Raw genomic sequence first — 18,818 nt, forward strand, 5'->3', positions numbered from 1 at the left:
GACAAAGAAATCCCATAACACACTTTGGAGTACACTTAATAAAAGTTGTATGTCAATTATATCTTAAAAAAACAGAAGAAAAAAAGTTCAGCATCTACATGAAGAAAACATCCAAATTCTACTTGAAGGTATATCAGACTTGAATAGATTGAGTCTTAACATATTATAAGTGAGGAATGTGAATATTTTACATTCATAAATAGAAATATTTACTATTTTGAACAAATGACTTACTTGCCAATTAAGTTAAATGCCATATAAAAATTGTTGTTAGTACTTTATAACTATTACTATTCTAAGATATCATACAAAGATTTGAATTTTACAATCACAATGTGACTTGGTTTTCTTGGTATTTATCATCCTGAAGCATTCTGGCTAATATTTTGAAAGAATTACATATCCATAAAGATCATTATGTATAGGATCAGGTTATCTAGTCATCCTAGAATTCTTGATGAATAAATAAGTGAAAGGTCATTTTTTTTTTCTAATTTGCCCCACTCTTCTGTAATGATTTTCTTAGTTTGCACAACAGTTTTCCCAAATACCCACACTAAATAATTTCATTACCAATTGCAAAGCCATTTTCATAGTCATAATTATATTCGAGGCAGTATTTTTTGGTCAGATCCTCCAGTCTGCAGTCAATGTCATCAGCATCACTACAAAATGACGGGACCTGCAAATAAAAAATGAAGAGGACAAACTGTGCTTCACATCTGGGTGTGCCTTGGATAAGCTCTATGCTCCTGTTCTTCATGTCTCCATCAGTAGGAAGGAAGAAAGGACTCCAGAGTGCTCCCTGACCTTAAAAAGGCTCCTGATCCTCCTCCTTGCCCTCCCCTACCTCCTCTCAGTACGGTGGACCACCAAGATCAGTCTCAAGCCTTTTCTCTCTGTTTACATCACTTATCGCAAGCAACTCAGGACACCCGGGATATCTGTCTCTGAATTTTCACCCCAATTGAGTTTTTTTCTAATTGAAGTATAGCTGATTTACAATTTTATATTAATGACTCTTTAGACCCCTTTTCTCTGAGCCCATCTCCCACCCTCCTCCAAGTAAAGTCCTCAAAACTTTCTTTGGTGCCCTCTGAAGTCCAGAGTCAATTACCAGTCAAACCCTTATTAGTATTTACCTCCTCTCTCTATGTTCTCTTCATTTTTGCTCTCAATGAAACCTGACTTCCTTGTTTTTCTGGGTGGTGGTCAAGGAGGTGAGGAAGTGTCCGCCTTACTCCTTAATGCTGTTTCTAGATCATACTCCCATGAACCCCCTTGAAGCCTCAGAGTTTTGAAGCTCCTGCAGTAAGCTATGCCACACACTGATCTCCTTGTGCCCGTCACCTACAGCCCTCCTCTATTCCGAGTCACTCCCTCATTCCAAGAACCTTAGTAAGTGTCCCTGGTATAGCCCTTGGTGATTTGTATATTCACCCAACTGATCCTTCCATCACCTTGAATTCTCACTTCCTCTTCCATCTTCCAGCTTTACTTTGTCACTCTCACTGTCATACCCTCAAATCTTGTCATTACCAGTCACTGCACCCTCTCTTAGACCCAGGAATCCAACAACTCTTTGACTTCATCAGAACCTGTAATTCACTGACACTGTCCCCTCTTCACTGCCCCTCAGCCCCTGATGTCTTCACGTCCTTATTTACCCATCTTGGATCCCATCTTGATCCATCACCATAAATTACTTACTCCCTTGCATGCACCCTCCTTGGTCTATCACCATGAAATACTCCCTTGCATGCACCCTCCTCAATTTGTCTGGAGAACTTTAACCCCAGTTAAATTTGTTGTTTTGCTTTCTCCACATCTGTGCCCACATGTTCAACTATAGTCTGGGAGAAAACACATCCCTGCTTACGGCCAGTCCTACATTTCTCTAGTATATTGATTTATGCTCTCCTAGAAAATCATTTTGTACCACATTCTCTTTTCTCAAACCTCCAACAACTCATCCCCAACTTTACTCCAGACTGATCATTCTGCATCTTTTTTCACAGATCAGATAGTCACAAAAGATCCTTCTTTCACACATATCACAGGTGGACTAACTCCTGTACCTGTGCTCATGTACACCAGCCCTTCGTGACACCTCTCTTTATCACACTCTATATCAAATCTACTACTATTGCATCTACTTTCAGAATCTATCCAAAATCTAAGCCACTCAGCTCTGTTAGGGATACAAATATATATATACATATTTTGTATGTACTCAAGATAGCTGTGGAGTTAACTACACATTAAGTTGCTTAGAGGACTACGATTTCACAGAAGTTATACATACATACACACACATATATATAATATAAATATATAAAAACATATATAAAACATTTATATACCCACATGCATATAGAACATTTCCTGCTTTCAAGATGCTCAATACATTTAAATACATTGCTTTGCTCTCCTGGAATCCCGAAAGAGTCCTAAACTTGCATGAAAAAGAAAACCCTTTAAATGTTCAGTGATCATAAAAGAAGAACAGACTAAGAAAGCTGTGGTACATATACACAATGGAATATTACTCAGCCATTAAAAAGAATACATTTGAATCAGTTCTAATGAGATGGATGAAACTGGAGCCCATTATACAGAGTGAAGTAAGTCAGAAAGATAAACACCAATACAGTATACTAATGCATATATATGGAATTTAGAAAGATGGTAACGATAACCCTATATGCAAGACAGAAAAAGAGATACTGATGTATAGAACAGACTTTTGGACTCTATGGGAGAAGGTGAGGGTGGAATGATCTGAGAGAATAGCATTGAAACATGTATATTATCAAGTGTGAAACAGATCGCCAGTCCAGGTTGGATGCAGGAGACAAGTGCTCAGGGCTGGTGCACTGGGAAGACCCAGAGGGATGGGATGGGGAGGGAGGTGGGAGTGGGGATCGGGATGGGGAACACATGTAAATCCATGGCTGATTCATGTCAATGTATGGCAAAAACCACTACAATATTGTAAAGTAATTAGCCTCCAACTAATAAAAATAAATGGAGGAAAAAAAAACCAAAACAGACTACAAGGGCATTTTTGTCATGCTTTAAATAACAAAGCAGACATTCTCAAAGCAAAGGGACTTTAAGTTTTTCTGAGTGTTTTAACAATTCAAAGTGCTTTAACACAGATTTACTTATAATTCACTCCAGGAGACCAAAACCTATGAATAATGCTAAATATGAGGAGCAAGTTTGGGTCACAAAGAAAAAGGAAATCATCAAGACAAAGAATTTCTGCTGCAGGTGATGCAGAGCAACTACGGAAAACTCAACAGCATCCTTTAAAATATGGCAAACAACCAAGGAATGCTACTGACATACCATTTTCCCCAGGGTGGTCTCAAATGCTTCAGAAAATTTCTTCAACAGATCTGTGTCATCACAGCGAGTTGCTTTGTACAACATCTCAAAGGACTTGTACCCATGATTTGCAAAACGTTTTACTGGAAAAAATCAGTTTCAGTTGGTTAGTGTTTTCAAAACACAAATTTAATTTCTGTGGAATTAAATTGGTATTTTCAATCCGACATGGTTTGTGGGATTGTTATAAAAACAAAAGTTGACAGTTAAGGAATGTTTCCAGGCATTAATCGATCATCATAAACCACCAGCCAAGCAGCCGTGTACCCAGTTACCTGGTGATATATTTGCTTTCTATATTATTCTTTACCTTCCAATCATATGACAAAGTGAACATTTAAGGGAAAAAGAGATATAAACATTTTTTCATTATATTCCTGGGAATCTTTGAAAAATTCTGATTGCAAAGATATAAGTTTATAATGGATATGTTTATATTATATTTTCAACCAATAGACACTAAACAATTTCTGAATGGTACGTGAAATTATATTTCTTAAAAGTGTAACTTCACAGAGATAAACTTTTCCTTGGATCAGATGTTTAGAAGTTAAGACTCAGCAAGATATCTTGAAATATTCACAGTCTCCTAACAATATCAACATTAAAATCCTACGGTCTAAATCTTTAATAGAGGTGAGTAATATCACTTGTATTTCCCAAATTTAGGAACAATACAGCTCAAGTAAGTGAGTTTTACTTTCTAAGACACTGGCATTTAAACTTCATCTATAGTAGTGGATCAAATATCCACTCCAGAGATGATTATTTACACAAGATAAAGACATTGGATTATTTTTAGAATAATACACAAGATCACAGAATAGATGCAAATCACTTCTAAAAAGAGTATGACTGATCTGACTGCATCATGTATACAGGCTCTTACTTTAAACATAAGTTCTTCTCCAGACATCAGACTATATGTCAGTTCAAGTTTACAGCTCAAGAATGACATGCTGACTCTTCTGACAATTCTGGTAAATAATAATGAGGGGGCCAAGATGTTTTCCCCATAAACTGAATCTTGTCCTATAGCAATCCAATCAGCAATAAGATTCTGGACTAATATTTTAAACTGAAGGATGGACATTTCTCCTATCTATAAACACTTCAAATTCATGGCCCCATTTTGTACTCACCAAATCTAAACCCTGTATTAAGGCAATTTTCTTCTTTAATGTTAAGAAATTTACACATATAGGTAGTCAAACACATATTTACACATACTAAAGAAGCCCAGAAAAATTTAGAACTTACTAGCACAGTCTGGCCATTCAGTGGAATATGGTGGTTTCCAGATACCATCTTCATAAGCACAATAATACTTGTCAGTAGATCCTTCTGTGAAATCATAGCCCTCTAAGCAACTTAATGTGCAGTTAACACCAGTACTATCTTGAGTACATACAAAATCCCCATTTACAGGTGTAAATGGAACTTCACAGGGGGAACCTGGGTAAAAAAATTGAATTATTCATATACAGTGGTATAAAAATATCAATTAAAATCTAGGTGTCTAAGCTGAATTTTGAAAAGGAGTCCTCCTGTCCACCACTACTCCCAGAAAAACTCTCAGAATAAATCCATAGTGTGAGGTTACTTCGATTTCTGCTTTTTGATTCCTAGGTGGGTATGCCAAAAAGCTGTACCAATGTGCAATTAATGATCTATGCATAACTGCGCATTATTTATGAAAAGCTAAAAGTACTTCTGATGTGCAACTGATATTTTTGGCATTCTTTTAACAAAAAGGAAAACCAAATAATGTTACATAGCAAATACATTTTTGGAATCTGTCTCCTCAAGCATTTAAAATAGGATCATGACAATACTTTGTAACTTTGAAGAAAATATTAATAAGTGGTTACAGACTAGCTCAGAAGAAAGCATGTGTATTTACCATGAACTGAGGTAATAATAATTGGAAACCTCAATACAATTTGTCAGTATCCTAACTTAAACAGCTATCCTCATAGCCTATTTTCTTTCACAAAGGAGAGTGCAGTGGTGATTACATATCTCAAGTGCCAGCTCGATTTTGGAGGCTTACGCAGAGTATACCTTTTACGACAATGTGGATGTCACAGGATCTATTATTGCCTGAGGGGTCAGTGGCTGTATACCGCACTATCGTCTCCCCATGAGGGAAAAGGTCTCCTGGTGTATGGCTTCTGGTGATGGTCAACACGGCCCCTACAAAGTAAAGAAGGGGAAAGAAGGAATCCAATCTGGGGGTTATTGTGCGCAGTCACTTTATTTGATTTGAATTTTCATTTACTCTTTATACAAACCAGCTGAACATTCTTTTTGGTACTAACTGGGCTGCTAACAGAAAATAAACTATAAAATCTTACACTAAACTATAGAAATAGTTGACTCAGAAGCCTCATTAAATGAAGGCATTCTTGCTAAATAGATTATTTTCCTTTACTAGGTCAGTCTCTGTGAATATTGGAAATTGAATTAGAAGCGTATTTCACTTGCATTCTTGTTTTCAGGGTGTTTGTGAAAACTTTAAAGTGAACTTCAGCTATATTTGCTCACTTTTTTCTGTTTTCCCATGAGCTTTTGTAACATTTTTGGCAAATGTTTGAGAACTGAGTATGAATACATAGAACTGCATCAGATTTGCCAATAGGATGCATAGCTTATGTCTCTAGGATAAAGGAAGCTTAGAGGCTCAGCGAATTTACTAGAACACTTTCAAATAAAATACACTGTACAAGTTTAATAAATCCCCACTGAATAATGAATGAAAAGCCATGGACAGGAAAGAATAACAATGTTAAAATATATAGAATTATCCTAGCATTAAAACATCTTAGGTAGTTATCCATGCTACTATATTTAGATGTAATTTTCTTTTTATTTCTTTTATCTTTTTTTTGGTATTTTTTAATTTTTTTAATTTTTCAATTATTTTTATTAGTTGGAGGCTACTTACTTTACAATATAGTAGTGGTTTTTGCCATACATTGACATGAATCAGCCATGGATTTACATGTGTTCCCCATCCTGAACCCTCCTCCCACCTTCCTCCCCATCCCATCTCTCTGGGTCATCCCAGTGCACCAGCCCTGAGCACTTGTCTCATGTCTCTTTTATCTTTTTAAAAGCTTTTTATTTGGTAGTAACATGTTGACAACAAGATACCCGCATTCTCACCTGAGTTGTCTGAAAACTGAGGCTCGTCCCAGGTTGCAGCATGCTCCTTCTCAGAGACCTGGACTGGAGGCGGGGATCTACACCAGTCTATGCTAGGTGGTTCTACATCTAAAACACATGAAATCAGAGGATGAAGTCACAACTGATGTTCAACAATGATGAGGAGGGTTGCAAGAGAGAATCGAAGTCTACTTGTGCTGGCGGAGAACCTTGACCTTGACACAAGGCTGGCCCTGGGATCCCTTTGATGATGACGTGGTAAAGAAACCACCTGCCAGTGCAGGAACTGTAAGAGACGTGGGTTCAATCCCTAGGTCAGGAGGATGCTTGGAGGAGGAAATGGCAACCAACTCCAATCTTCTTGCCAGGATAATCCCATGGGCAGAGGAGCCTGGTGGGCTATAGTCCTTGAGCACACATGCATGTTTCATCCCTGATCTCAACATCACAAGAAAAAGCTGATTCTTGCTGTGCTTCACTCTACTTGTTGAAGAAATACTGGATTGCTAAAATCACCATGAGCACAGCAGTATAAATGGTAAATTCGGGATGTGGTGAGCATTTAATTTGTGAGTTTTGCCAGTGGTAGTTGAACTGATTCACCCAGAAATGAAGAAAACATTCCCAGATAATCAGAAGGCGTGAAATGACCAAAGCAGTCATTTCACAGGGATCTCTTGAATCATCCTCCTCTTAACTGAAGGGTTGACAGATGCTACATGGAAGACCAGTGGGCAGAGATCTGAGTTGTGCTGCAGAATATATAAGGCATTTAAGTATCGTTGTTGTTGTTAAGTTTCTCGTTATGTTCAACTCTTTGCGACCCCATGGACTACAGTGTATCAGGCTTCCCTGGTGTTCGCTATCTCCCAAAGTTTGCTCAAACTCATGTCCTTTGAGTCAGTGGTGCTATCCAACCATCTCATCCTTTGTTACCCTCCTGCTCCCAATCTTTCCAGCATCAGGTTCTTTCCCCATGAGTTAGCTCTTTGTATCAGGTGGCCAAAGTATTGGAGCTTCAGCTTCAGCATCAATCCTTCCAATGAATATTCAGGGCTGATTTCCTTTAGAATGGACTGGTTAGATCTCCTTGCTGTCCAGGGACTCTCAAGAGTCTTCTCCAGTGCCATAGTTTGAAAACATCAATTCTTCGGCACTCAGTCTTTTTATGGTCCAACTCTCACATCTGTATATGACTACTGGAAAAACCATTGTTTTAACTATGTGAGCCTCTGTCAGCAAAAAGTGAGGATGTGATATTGCTGAAAGGCCAGGAGATTACGTCCATAGATGGGACTGTGGGGTCTAAGATGCCTAGGTTGATAAATTCCAGTTAAAGACAAAGAACAGCATGTGGACATGGGAATAGGGGGCTGCAATGGAGAGGGGGTGAAAGCCACGGTAGAAATGAAAGAACTGTGAGTCTGTTGCTGGGCACTGTAATCTACATTGAAGGAAGGGTTTGAGGGGGGTGTGGGTGAGCCAGGTTTCAAACTCTGATGGAATGCGGTGGAATTTGAGGAGGTCAGAAAAGTACAACCAAGAAGTAATTAAGGAGGATATTTTCACATAACTACTGATTTTTACATATATGAAATGTCCTTCTATCTGTAGTAACATATCTTTGAGGGAGACTGGACAAATAGTATTTTTCTTATTATATAGGTAAGAAATCTCAAACCAGGCAAATTTACGAGACTTGCCCGAGGTCAGTAAGCTGGTAAATTACAGTCATAGGCATCAAGACTAGGATGATATACTATGTATATGGAAACACATATCCTGAAATGAAACAAGCTGTACCTATAAGAATATATAGATTTCTGCTTGAAGCTAAGTCTTGTGAACAAATATTCAGTTTTTCTCTTTTCCTAGTATTTGCATTTCCTCAGTGTAGGATCTTTGATTTACTGCTTTCTCAGGCTGTTAACTCAGCCTCTTTGGCTCACAGGTCTCCACGGCCTAGCACAGCACCTGGGCCGTAACAGATGCTCAGAAAAAGTTGCTGCATGAAGAAAAGAATGAAGGAATGCTTGTAGGAGGCCAGTGCACTTTGAGAATTCAGAATCAAGCCAACGCATAGTTAAATTTATAAATCTAACAGTATTTACTGTGCTCCCCAAAGAAAGTACAAATGAAATAGTTCCAAGATTTTCTAAAGTTATCTGATTTTAGCCAAACATTTAAAAATTGAAGTTTCGGGATGATAGAGAGCAGTCTGCAGAGGCCAACGACTGTCAAATAACTGGAGGTCCCAGCAGATGCAGCATCTCCAGAAAAAGAAAGTCCATTTCAAAGCACATGAGACAGCATTCTGTGGAATGTTAAGCAAAAGCATTCCTACTCCCTCTCATTTATCATTAAGACACCAACACTCTGTCATCTGAGGAAAACAAGAAAATGTAGGCTTTGGAATATTTTCGGTCTCCCTCTCCCCCTGCCTTCCCGGTCTCATTACTTCCCCTTCTTCCGTTCCCTGCTCCCTCCCATTTCCTTGCTCTCTTTCAGAATTTGAAAATTCGGCTAGTATCTAGCTAGACACTCGAGTATACTTTTTATATTTCACCATGCTGACTCTTCATCGTGAAAAATGTAAACGTGGCAAACTCTTGACTCATATGTCCATGTTTAAAATCACAGCACCATAAAAATAAACCCAACATATTTTTCATGTGACTGGTGATGTTCATGTTTAAAACATTCAAAAAGCAATTAAAGACAACTAAGCACTAGGACATAAACATAGGTTTTTACATAAGTCAGTTTATTTACTTTCACCAAAACCTATCATTTCTAGGGTAAGAAGCCAGTTTGATACACATTAGTTATTTCAAGAGGTTATGTAAAATTCTTAAAATGAATTCAATGTACTGAATTTTAAAATAAACATTAAAAATATATATGAAACCAAAAGAGCAAAATGTTAGTATACTTACATAGAGCTTAATGCAGGTGAGGAAGCAAGAGTTAGAACTGGACATGGAACAACAGACTAGTTCCAATTAGGAAAAGGAGTACGTCAAGGCTGTATATTGTCACCCTGCTTATTTAATTTATATGCAGAGTACATCATGAGAAATGCTGGGCTGGAAGAAGCACAAGCTGGAATCAAGATTGCCAGGAGAAATATCAATAATCTCAAATATGCAGATGACACCACCCTTATGGCAGAAAGCAAAGAAGAACTGAAGAGCCTCTTGATGAAAGTGAAAGAGGAGAATGAAAAAGTTGGCTTAAAGCTCAATATTCAGAAAACTAAAGTCATGGCATCTGGTCCCATCACTTCATGGCAAATAGATGGGCAAGCAGTGGAAACAGTGGCTGACTTTATTTTGGGGGGCTCCAAAATCATTGTACATGGTGATTGCAGCCATGAAATTAGAAGACGCTTACTTCTTAGAAGGAAAATTATGACCAACCTAGACAGCATATTAAAAAACAGAGACATTACTTTGTCAACAAAGGTCCATCTAGTAAAGGATGTGGTTTTGCCAGTATTCATGTATGGATGTGAGAGTTAGACTATAAAGAGAGCTGAACACTGAAGAATTGATGCTTTTGAACTGTGGTGTTGAAGAAGACTCTTGAGAGTCCCCTGGACTGCAAGGAGATCCAACCAGTCCATCCTAAAGGAGATCAGTCCTAGGTGTTCATTGGAAGGACTTATGTTGAAACTAGAACTGCAATACATCGGCCACCTGATGCGAAGAGCTGACTCATTTGAAAAGACCCTGCTGCTGGGAAAGATTGAGGGCAGGAGGAGAAGGGGACGACAGAAGATGAGACGGTTGGATGGCATGACCGACTCAATGGACATTGCTTTTGGGTAGACTCTGGGAGTTGGTGATGGACAAGGAAGCCTGGTGTGTTGCAGTTTATGGGGTCACAAAGGGTTGGACATGACTGAATGACTGAACTGAACTGAATGTATCAGACGCTACTTCAAGTAGTTTGTATATCTTAACTAATTAAAAAGCTCACAATAACCCTATGAGGTGATATATTTATTAATTCTATTTCTGGATGAAGAAACACGCACAGAGCAGTGGCCAGTCACACTGTCTTAAGTAGGAGAGATGTCTCTGGAGTCAAGCAGTTTGTGTTCACAGCCTGAACTTTTGAGCACTACAGACCACCTCATTCGTATATTCCCCACATATTAAGTCTTATTGGTGGCTATCTATCTGGGCTTCCCTAGTGATTCAGATGGTAAAGAATCTGCCTGCAATGCAAGAGACTTGAGTACGATCCCTGGGTCGGGAAGATCCTCTGGGGAATGGAATAGCTACCCACTTCAGTATTCTTGCCTGGAGAGTGAAAGTGAAAGTGAAGTCGTTCAGTCGTGTCCGACTCTTTGTGACCCCATGGACAGTAGCCTACCAGGCTCCTCCATCCATGGGATTTTCCAGGCAAGAGTACTGGAGTGGGTTGCTATTTCCGAGTACCATCTGGTATCTACTGAGTATCTACTGAATTGACTGAAAGTACAAACACCAGTTAGGAGATGATGGAGTAAACCAGGTCAAGAAAACGAAATTAAAAAGAAGGACTGATCTATAGCAGTGGGATGTGAGGATGGAGAGATGGGGACAGATTTCAGAGATATTAAGTCGATGAAACCAGTAGAACCTGATAACTTATTGGATGTTGGAGACAGAGGGAGAGGAGCCAAGAATGACTTCCAGACTTCTTGCCTGGTAGCTAGGTCTTCACTCTGTTTTCTGAGCTAAGAAGTATCTTAACTTTGAGTGAATTTGAAATGCCTGTGGGGCATTCACATGGGAAAGTTTAGTATGCAGTTTTATATATAAATTTGAATTTAAGAAGAGAAATCTGAGCTGGAGACAGAAATCTGGGAGTTGTTAGTTAGCAAAATTACCAGGAAAACTGGAGAGAAAGAAAGAGGGTCAAGACTGGAATCCTGGGGATGATCCATATTTGAGAGCTGGTCTAAGGAAGAGAAACCTAAAAAAGCAATCAAGGTGGAAAAAAATGAGAAAAATGGGGGAAAGAAACAAGAAAGACTGGTGTCCGAGAAGACAGGGAAGGAGGTAGTTTTGATAAAGAGAGCATTGTTAATAATGTAAAATCTATGGAAACATTATATAAAATAAGGACTAAAAAGTGTGCAGTAGGGTTAACTCTAGAGATTACTGGTGACCTTAATTTCTATAAGTAGAGGAGACAGAAGCCAGAATTGAGCGACTTTGAGAATAAATGGCAGTTAAGCCAAAAGATATGGCAAACACTGGGGAATTTTCAAAAGGCTCAGATAGAAAGGAATCAAAGAGATATAGTGATAGTTAAAGGGTACATAGGTTTCAAAGAGGAAGCGGCTTCGATGACAGAAGGAAGAATCAGTGAAAAAGGAGTTGCTGAAGATAAAGGAGAGGCAAAGCTTTTGGGGGTTCTGGATTATTTTCACAAACTTAACAAAGTAATCTGAAGACTTACCAATAACCTTGATATGGAAGGTGCAGCTGGCTTGGTTGCTGGATGGGTCAGTTGCCGTGTATGTGACAGCAACATCTCCAATTGGGAAAAGATAAGGTGGGGTAAAAGCTGGATGAACGTGGATTGATACCTTTCGGAAAGAAATTTCCAAATATTTGGAAAGTTAAAGTTAACATTAATAGTACTTTTATTACTTTTTGGTTTAGAATATATTATTAGCAAAGTGAAGTTAAAAATGATACAATATTTTACATATAGTAAAAAGGAAAAAAAAAAAATCAGGCATAGCCTTTGGTGTATTCCTTTCTAGGCTGTTCTACCTAGGCAGTTTATAGAGTTTGGATAGATAATATAATACTGCTGGTTTTTGAAAGCAGAGTAAGAAACACTGTTATCTTTTTTAGACTACCATTTCACGATCATATTTTAAAAGATATGTTTATAAATAGGAACTAAGATTGATTCCCCATCTTTCTTTTTCTTAAAAGATCTTCAGAGCATAGTAAAGGGCCAAGAATTTTTAACCAAGTAATCTTAGAGGATACACAGCACAAAAAATCCATGGAATGAAAAGTTTCTGTTTTTAGAGATTTTCATCTGAGATTTCTAATGAAAAATTCTAGGCTGATCATTCTGTTATCAGATGGGCCATTTGCATTTATAAGTAGAGTACAGCTAGAGACAGTACAATCATTAGAGTACTGGAAAGTTTTCAACAGCACACATATTTACAGTGTGTTTAGAGTCCATTTGACAAAGGATACAAATATTTGCTCAAACCTTACCTTTTCCCCAGAGTTGTCTTTAGCTGTTGGGATTTGCCAGGTGATATTAGCAGAGTCTTGCTGTTCCTGAGTCTCAGCCTCTATGTCCGCAGGACAGATGATCTGAGGAGCTTCCACGTCTAATTCAGAAAATTCACATAGCAGTTAACATATTGATGCAGTGATATAATTCTCAGTCATTTAAGAGACTGGGGCATGCATGCTCAGCAGCTAAGTCGTGTTTGACTCTTTTGTGACCCCATGGACTATAGCCTGGCAGACTCCTCTCTCCATGGGATTTCCCAGGCATGAATGCTGGAGTGGATTGACATTTCCTTCTCCAGGAGATCTTTCTTACCCAGGGATTGACCCACGTTTCCTTCATTGACAGGCGGATTCTTTACCATCTGAGCCATCAAGGAAGGCCACAAGAGACAGGTAAGAAATATTTTTAATCCTAATCTAATCATAGAGGATTTCTAATGTACTTCAGCATGGCTTCCGAAGTTCTTCCTGAACTGGTACCTGCTTCTCTCTTAGCCTCATCACTTAACAGATCCCCAGTCAGAACCCAGTCTCCACATCAGATGTCCCACAAGAGCACCATGATCCTTCTTATACCTGGGCCTTTGTTCATGTTCTTTTATTTGCCTGAATCAATGCTCTCTTCTTCCTTGAGGCAGGTAACCTCTACTTGTCCTGCAATTCTCAGCTTAGACACAAGCTCCTCAGGAAGCTTCCCTGACCCACTGGTCCATTTTAGGTGCTCATTGCACAGGTTCTGATTTCCCTCTGTCCTTCCCAGCCATAATGAACCTTGCCATTTTTAAACTGAATTTCCTCCCCCCAAATAATTGAAGCTCTTTGAATGCCACGATTTCTTACTTCCTTGTATTATATAGTGCCTGGAACAGAATATGAACTTGATTAATACTTATGGAATGATATAAACAGGAAAAAATGAATGCTGAGTATGGTAGGAGGGGACTGTACTTGAAAACAGACTGTCAAGTAGAATTAATTAGTATGCTAAAATGTACTGTCAAAGCAAACAACAAATTAAAGCCAAAGATATTTTTTGCAGTGTGAAACTGCAGTACAGATACTGCATTAGATGTGGTAACATTCCACATAGCTGCAACAGTCACTGTAGAGGTAAGTTCTTATTATATAATAAATCCTCTTCAGTTATATTAAGTCTTCTGCAACTTGCAGCTGAATATATCCGGATTAATCTGTGTCTCACTTTCTTCTTTCTTAAAAGTTTTATTCAATTTATATTTTCCCTTTCTCAGAGGAGCTAACATGTAGACAATTTCCCCCCACAAAGGTGCATGAGCATATCGACTCTTAAAATCTAAACAAGCATTTCATTTTTCCTTTAGACTTGAATAATAGCTTGAATGAACTTGGAATTTCGGGCTTATACGGACTCTCCCTCTGTATTCTTCGCACACTGCTACATTCCCTTCTGGCATTTCGAGTTGCAAACGAAAAGCGTAGTGTAATCTGTCTGAATCTTGTGTCCTTTGTGAAGTTCCTCTTTTCTCTCTGGAAACTTCAGATTTTCTCCTTACCTTTGGATCTTAAAGATTTCACAGAGTAGTGAAAGTATGCCTGCCCAATACTCAGAGGCTTTTCGACTCACATTATTCAGTGTTTATGTGCATATGGACCAACAAACTCTTTTCCTCTGAGAATGGAACTTTTTGTTTTTATTGAGGCATAATTGATTTACAATGTTGTGCTAGTTTCAGGTATACAGCAAAGTGATTCATACACACATTCTTTTTCAGATTCTTTTCCATTATGGGTTATTATAAAATATTGGACATAGTTCCCTGAGCTATACAGAGGACTGTATTGTTGGGGGTAGGGGAGGGACAAATTAGAAGCCTGAGATTAACAGATATAACTACTTTACATAAAATAGATAACCAACAAGGTCAGAGGTTATTTTCGATATAAAAGTTCAAGACTTTCTATAGCTCAGGGAAGCTTTCTTCTGCTGGTAGGAAAATTCTCCTCCTCCATCCCTTTTTCTCTCTGTGCTTCTGGAGCTCCTTATTAAAGGGCACTGGTGTTTCTCGATTTCTCCTGGGTATCTCTCTTAACTTCTAACTTTTGAACTCGATCCACTGAGATATTCAAGTTCCTTGTTTAGTAGTTCTCCCTTCTGAAGGAATTCTCAATTTGTTTCTTTAACTCACTAACCCTGTTTTCAACAACTTCCACTCCACCGTTTTGTCTTTTTCTTAGAGAGATATATTTTTACTTCTAAGAACTTTTTCTTGCTCTCCAGACCTCTTTTTTCATAGCAGTCTGCTCTTGCTGTAAGGAAGCTGGCAATGTTCTCTTGTGAATGTACTGAGAGGCAGGTTTCAAAGTGCTGATGACTTGCTTTTATAAGAAAAAAATTAATTTAATCTCACTTGCTTAATAGGAGTCAGAAATTCTTCAAAGATTTTCAATTCCCAATGGAAAACTTACCTGATTTCTGGCCCTAATATCATCCTTAGTTTTCTATCTTTTCTATTATTGCCTGGCATGTGGTACTGGATTTTTGTAAATTCACCACCCCAAAGCCAAAATCTTCATAGCATGTATTGGGGTGACATCTACCCTTTTACCATAGGTATGCAGCAAAAGATGCAAAGAGGGACAGTTCAACACTACACCAATACACCATGATAGAGAACTTGGTTTTCAACTTGACCAACGTGGGGACCTACCTTTACAAGCAGCTGTCTGAACTTTGGCACTCCATTTTCCAGAGGTGGTGCACCTCACTTCTTCTCTGCCCCCCGATAAAATGAATCCTTGGCGGCAACTTAGCTGACAGATCGTCCCAGGTTTGGCGGGATGCCTGCCACAGTTGGGAGGTGATACAGTAACACCTTTGGGCTTCTGAAAGGTGGCACAGTAGCGTTCTATTGCAGGAGAGCAAGCAAATATTATTTGCATTCTCACAAGTTACAAAATGCCACAGATTCACTTTACTCAAGAAAAATACAATTGGTCTGCATGCAGATGTCTGCATACGACACGGAACAAATATTGTATTGTTAATTATGCTCAACCAGGTGGTGCCAGTCGTAAAGAACCTGCCTGCCAATGCAGGCAGACGTGACATGGGTTCGACCCCTGTGTCAGGGAGATCCCCTGGAGAAGGGAATAGTTACCCACTCTGGTATTCTTGCCTGGAGAATCCATGGACAGAGGACCCTGGCCACACTGGAGCCAATAGAGTTACAAAGAATCAGACAGGACTGAAGCAACTAAGCGCACACACACATCTCTTTAGTTACCTCATGTTTTCTGCCAGTGTATCAAAACTTTAAAAGATTTCTAACTAGTATTTAAATCAATGCTGATTGTGACTTTTACCATTTGCTTAGAGAACCTTCAGTTTGCAGAATATTACGTTATGGCTCCAAAGTGTAAAACAGTGAATTAGATTCTATCTTTCATGGGGTAAGTGATGATTCAACAACCAGTTTCCATTTTTATGAGCTTATGGTGGCATCTTTAAGCAAGCATATTTTGAGAAAAGTTTTTATACTCTCCCTAGAATCACTGTGTCATATTAGGGCCCAGACTCTTACTAATGTTATTTTCAGCACTGATGAAGAACAGCAGGTGAGCCAAGTAGAAAGGAGAGAGAAAGGAAAATCAGATGAAGACTTAATACAAGATTATCTGTGTGTACGCACATGAACCCACATACACATTTGTTTATTGTAGTAGCGATTCTAGTGGTAGCACTACAAGCATCTTTAGTCTATATTTCCCATGTGATAATCACTAATTTATCCAGTGTTTACTATGTGCCAGGCATTATTCTAAGTGCTTTACATGGATAGACTCATTTAATCCAATGCAGGAAGGACTAGTGTTATTATTTTCACTTACAAACAAGAGCGCTGGAGCATAATAGTAATTCTCGTAGTTAACTTTCCTGAAGTTACCAACAGGTAAATGGTAGAACCCGTGTGCCCCCCAAATATTCTACAATCAAGCCTCCTCCCTGAAATGACGGCTTTCAAACCTGTCAACAGAAGTAATTTTTTCTGAGAATTGCTATCTTTCTTTATTTTTGCACAGAGAAGCCTGGTGTGCTATAGTCCATGGGGTTGCAAAGTGCTGGACATGACTCAGCGACTGAACAAAAAAGAACAAATGCACCAGATGACAGTCCAGATTTCCTGTTCTGCTTTGATCAAGAGGACTGTCAGAGACAAATTTGTGGTTCAAATATAAACAACATATGGGACTTCAAATCTTTTATTTTAGGACAGTTGTTTATAAATTAGGAAAATTATCCTTTTAGCTCTCTTATCAAGACTTTATTCCCTGCTAATATTCTTTTTCTTATTGTTTGTTTATGGCATTTTGAATTTTTATATTGTTTAGTTGCTAACTCGTGTCTGTCTCTCTGTGACCCCATGGCTGGAGCCCACCAGGCTCCTCTGTCCAAGGGATTTCCCAGGCAAGAGTACTGTAGTGGATTGTCATTTCCTTCTCCAGGGGACCTTCCTGACCCACGGATCGAACCATGTCTCCTGCACTGGCAGTTTAATCTATTCTAATGTAATGGAGAATCTTTTCCCATTGCTTTTATGTTTAATACATCCTGAAATGGAATAATACTTACTTTATGTATATTAACTGTACTCTCTTCTAGCTTTTAATGGCTTTATTTTTAATGTATATTTTAAAACTATAAAGTATTTACATTGGTGTCTGGTGTGTATTAAAGACATATGAAAACTTCATTTTGATTCATTTTGTTTTTTCCCAAGGAGCGAGCCAATTTTCCTATATTATCAGTTGAATAAATCTTATCTTCTCAACTGAGCTATGATGCTTCCTTAATAATATATGAAACTCATAAGTTTGGGAATCTATTAAGTCCCACGGATCTGATGGCAATTCTTACATACTTTTCATTTTTGTAATTTAGTGTATATTTTAAAACCCAGCAGAATTACTTCCTTTTTACTATTCTTTATTACACTTCCCTTTCAATCTTATTTTAGTGAGTTTTGCCTGCACATTCTTCCAGGTGAATCCTGGAATCACTCCCCAGTTCCAAGAAGGGGAAAAAAGAAAATCTCTTTTGGGCTACTGAATAGGTTCCATTTTACCTATACATATATTTAGAAAGAACTTTGCCTTTTGACAAAATTTTATAAATATATTAAAATGTTCTTTCTATCTAAGCAATATTTTGTAGTTTGTGTAATATAGGTTCCATATATTTTTGTTTGAGGTTATTTATTTTATATAGATCTCTGACTGTGGTTTTTCATTATATATTCTGTTTATCATTTATACAGAGGAGTTGTTTATTTGGTATTCTTAAGACTTTAATGAACTTTCAGTCTTTTAGTAGTTTCATTTTATTTTAGAGGTAAACACATAGTTAACAAATGATGATTTTGAATCCTCTAAGCTCTAACGTTATGATTCATTACAAGAGCTAAATCTTAGACAATCTTACTAAATAACATGGATGATTCTAGCATCCTTTTCGTTTTCCAGATTTAATAAGACTGTCCACATTTTTTCTTTAAGTAGATACAGATGTAAGATGAACTTTTTTTTATGTCAGTTATCAATGAGTTTCTAAGAATTTTATCAAAAATGTGTTTTAAATGATAATGAATACATTTTTATCTTATATTGAGCAACCATATGAATTTTTCCTATTTGTTATGAAGTAATTTATTATATTAATAGAATATCTAATTTTAAACCCTTCTTGCATTCTTAGGATAAACCTTTACACATCCTGGCAGACCAATCTTTTGAGTATGGATTGCTAGTATATTTGCTGTCATAGTTCTATTTTCTCCTCTTGGTAAATGTTGTCAGATTGGCAACAGAATAACAATAGCTCAATAGTATGAACTGATTAATTTTCCACTATTTGGGCCAAATTAGATGGTATGATAATTGTTTCATCTTAAAAGTTTGAAAGAGTTTCATTTTTTCCTCAGTCATTTTCAAATGCTTGGAAAGACTGAGGGCAGGAGG

At 37.9% G+C, this 18,818-nt stretch overlaps 1 protein-coding gene across 1 annotated transcript in view; it reads right to left on the reverse strand.

Annotated features, from left to right (window-relative positions):
• SVEP1 (sushi, von Willebrand factor type A, EGF and pentraxin domain containing 1) overlaps positions 1-18,818 on the reverse strand; it is a 190,062-nt gene that overhangs the window by 92,235 nt on the left and 79,009 nt on the right. The window contains exons 7-14 of the mRNA XM_065947403.1: positions 15,512-15,709; positions 12,801-12,919; positions 12,016-12,145; positions 6,562-6,669; positions 5,458-5,589; positions 4,654-4,848; positions 3,355-3,476; positions 574-682 (exon numbers count right to left, since the gene is read on the reverse strand). Coding sequence (XP_065803475.1) covers positions 574-682; positions 3,355-3,476; positions 4,654-4,848; positions 5,458-5,589; positions 6,562-6,669; positions 12,016-12,145; positions 12,801-12,919; positions 15,512-15,709 — 1,113 coding nt within the window. The remainder of the gene's footprint in view (positions 1-573; positions 683-3,354; positions 3,477-4,653; positions 4,849-5,457; positions 5,590-6,561; positions 6,670-12,015; positions 12,146-12,800; positions 12,920-15,511; positions 15,710-18,818) is intronic.

Source organism: Muntiacus reevesi, chromosome 10 (assembly GCF_963930625.1).
Source record: "Muntiacus reevesi chromosome 10, mMunRee1.1, whole genome shotgun sequence".
NCBI classification, from domain to species: Eukaryota; Metazoa; Chordata; class Mammalia; order Artiodactyla; family Cervidae; genus Muntiacus; species Muntiacus reevesi.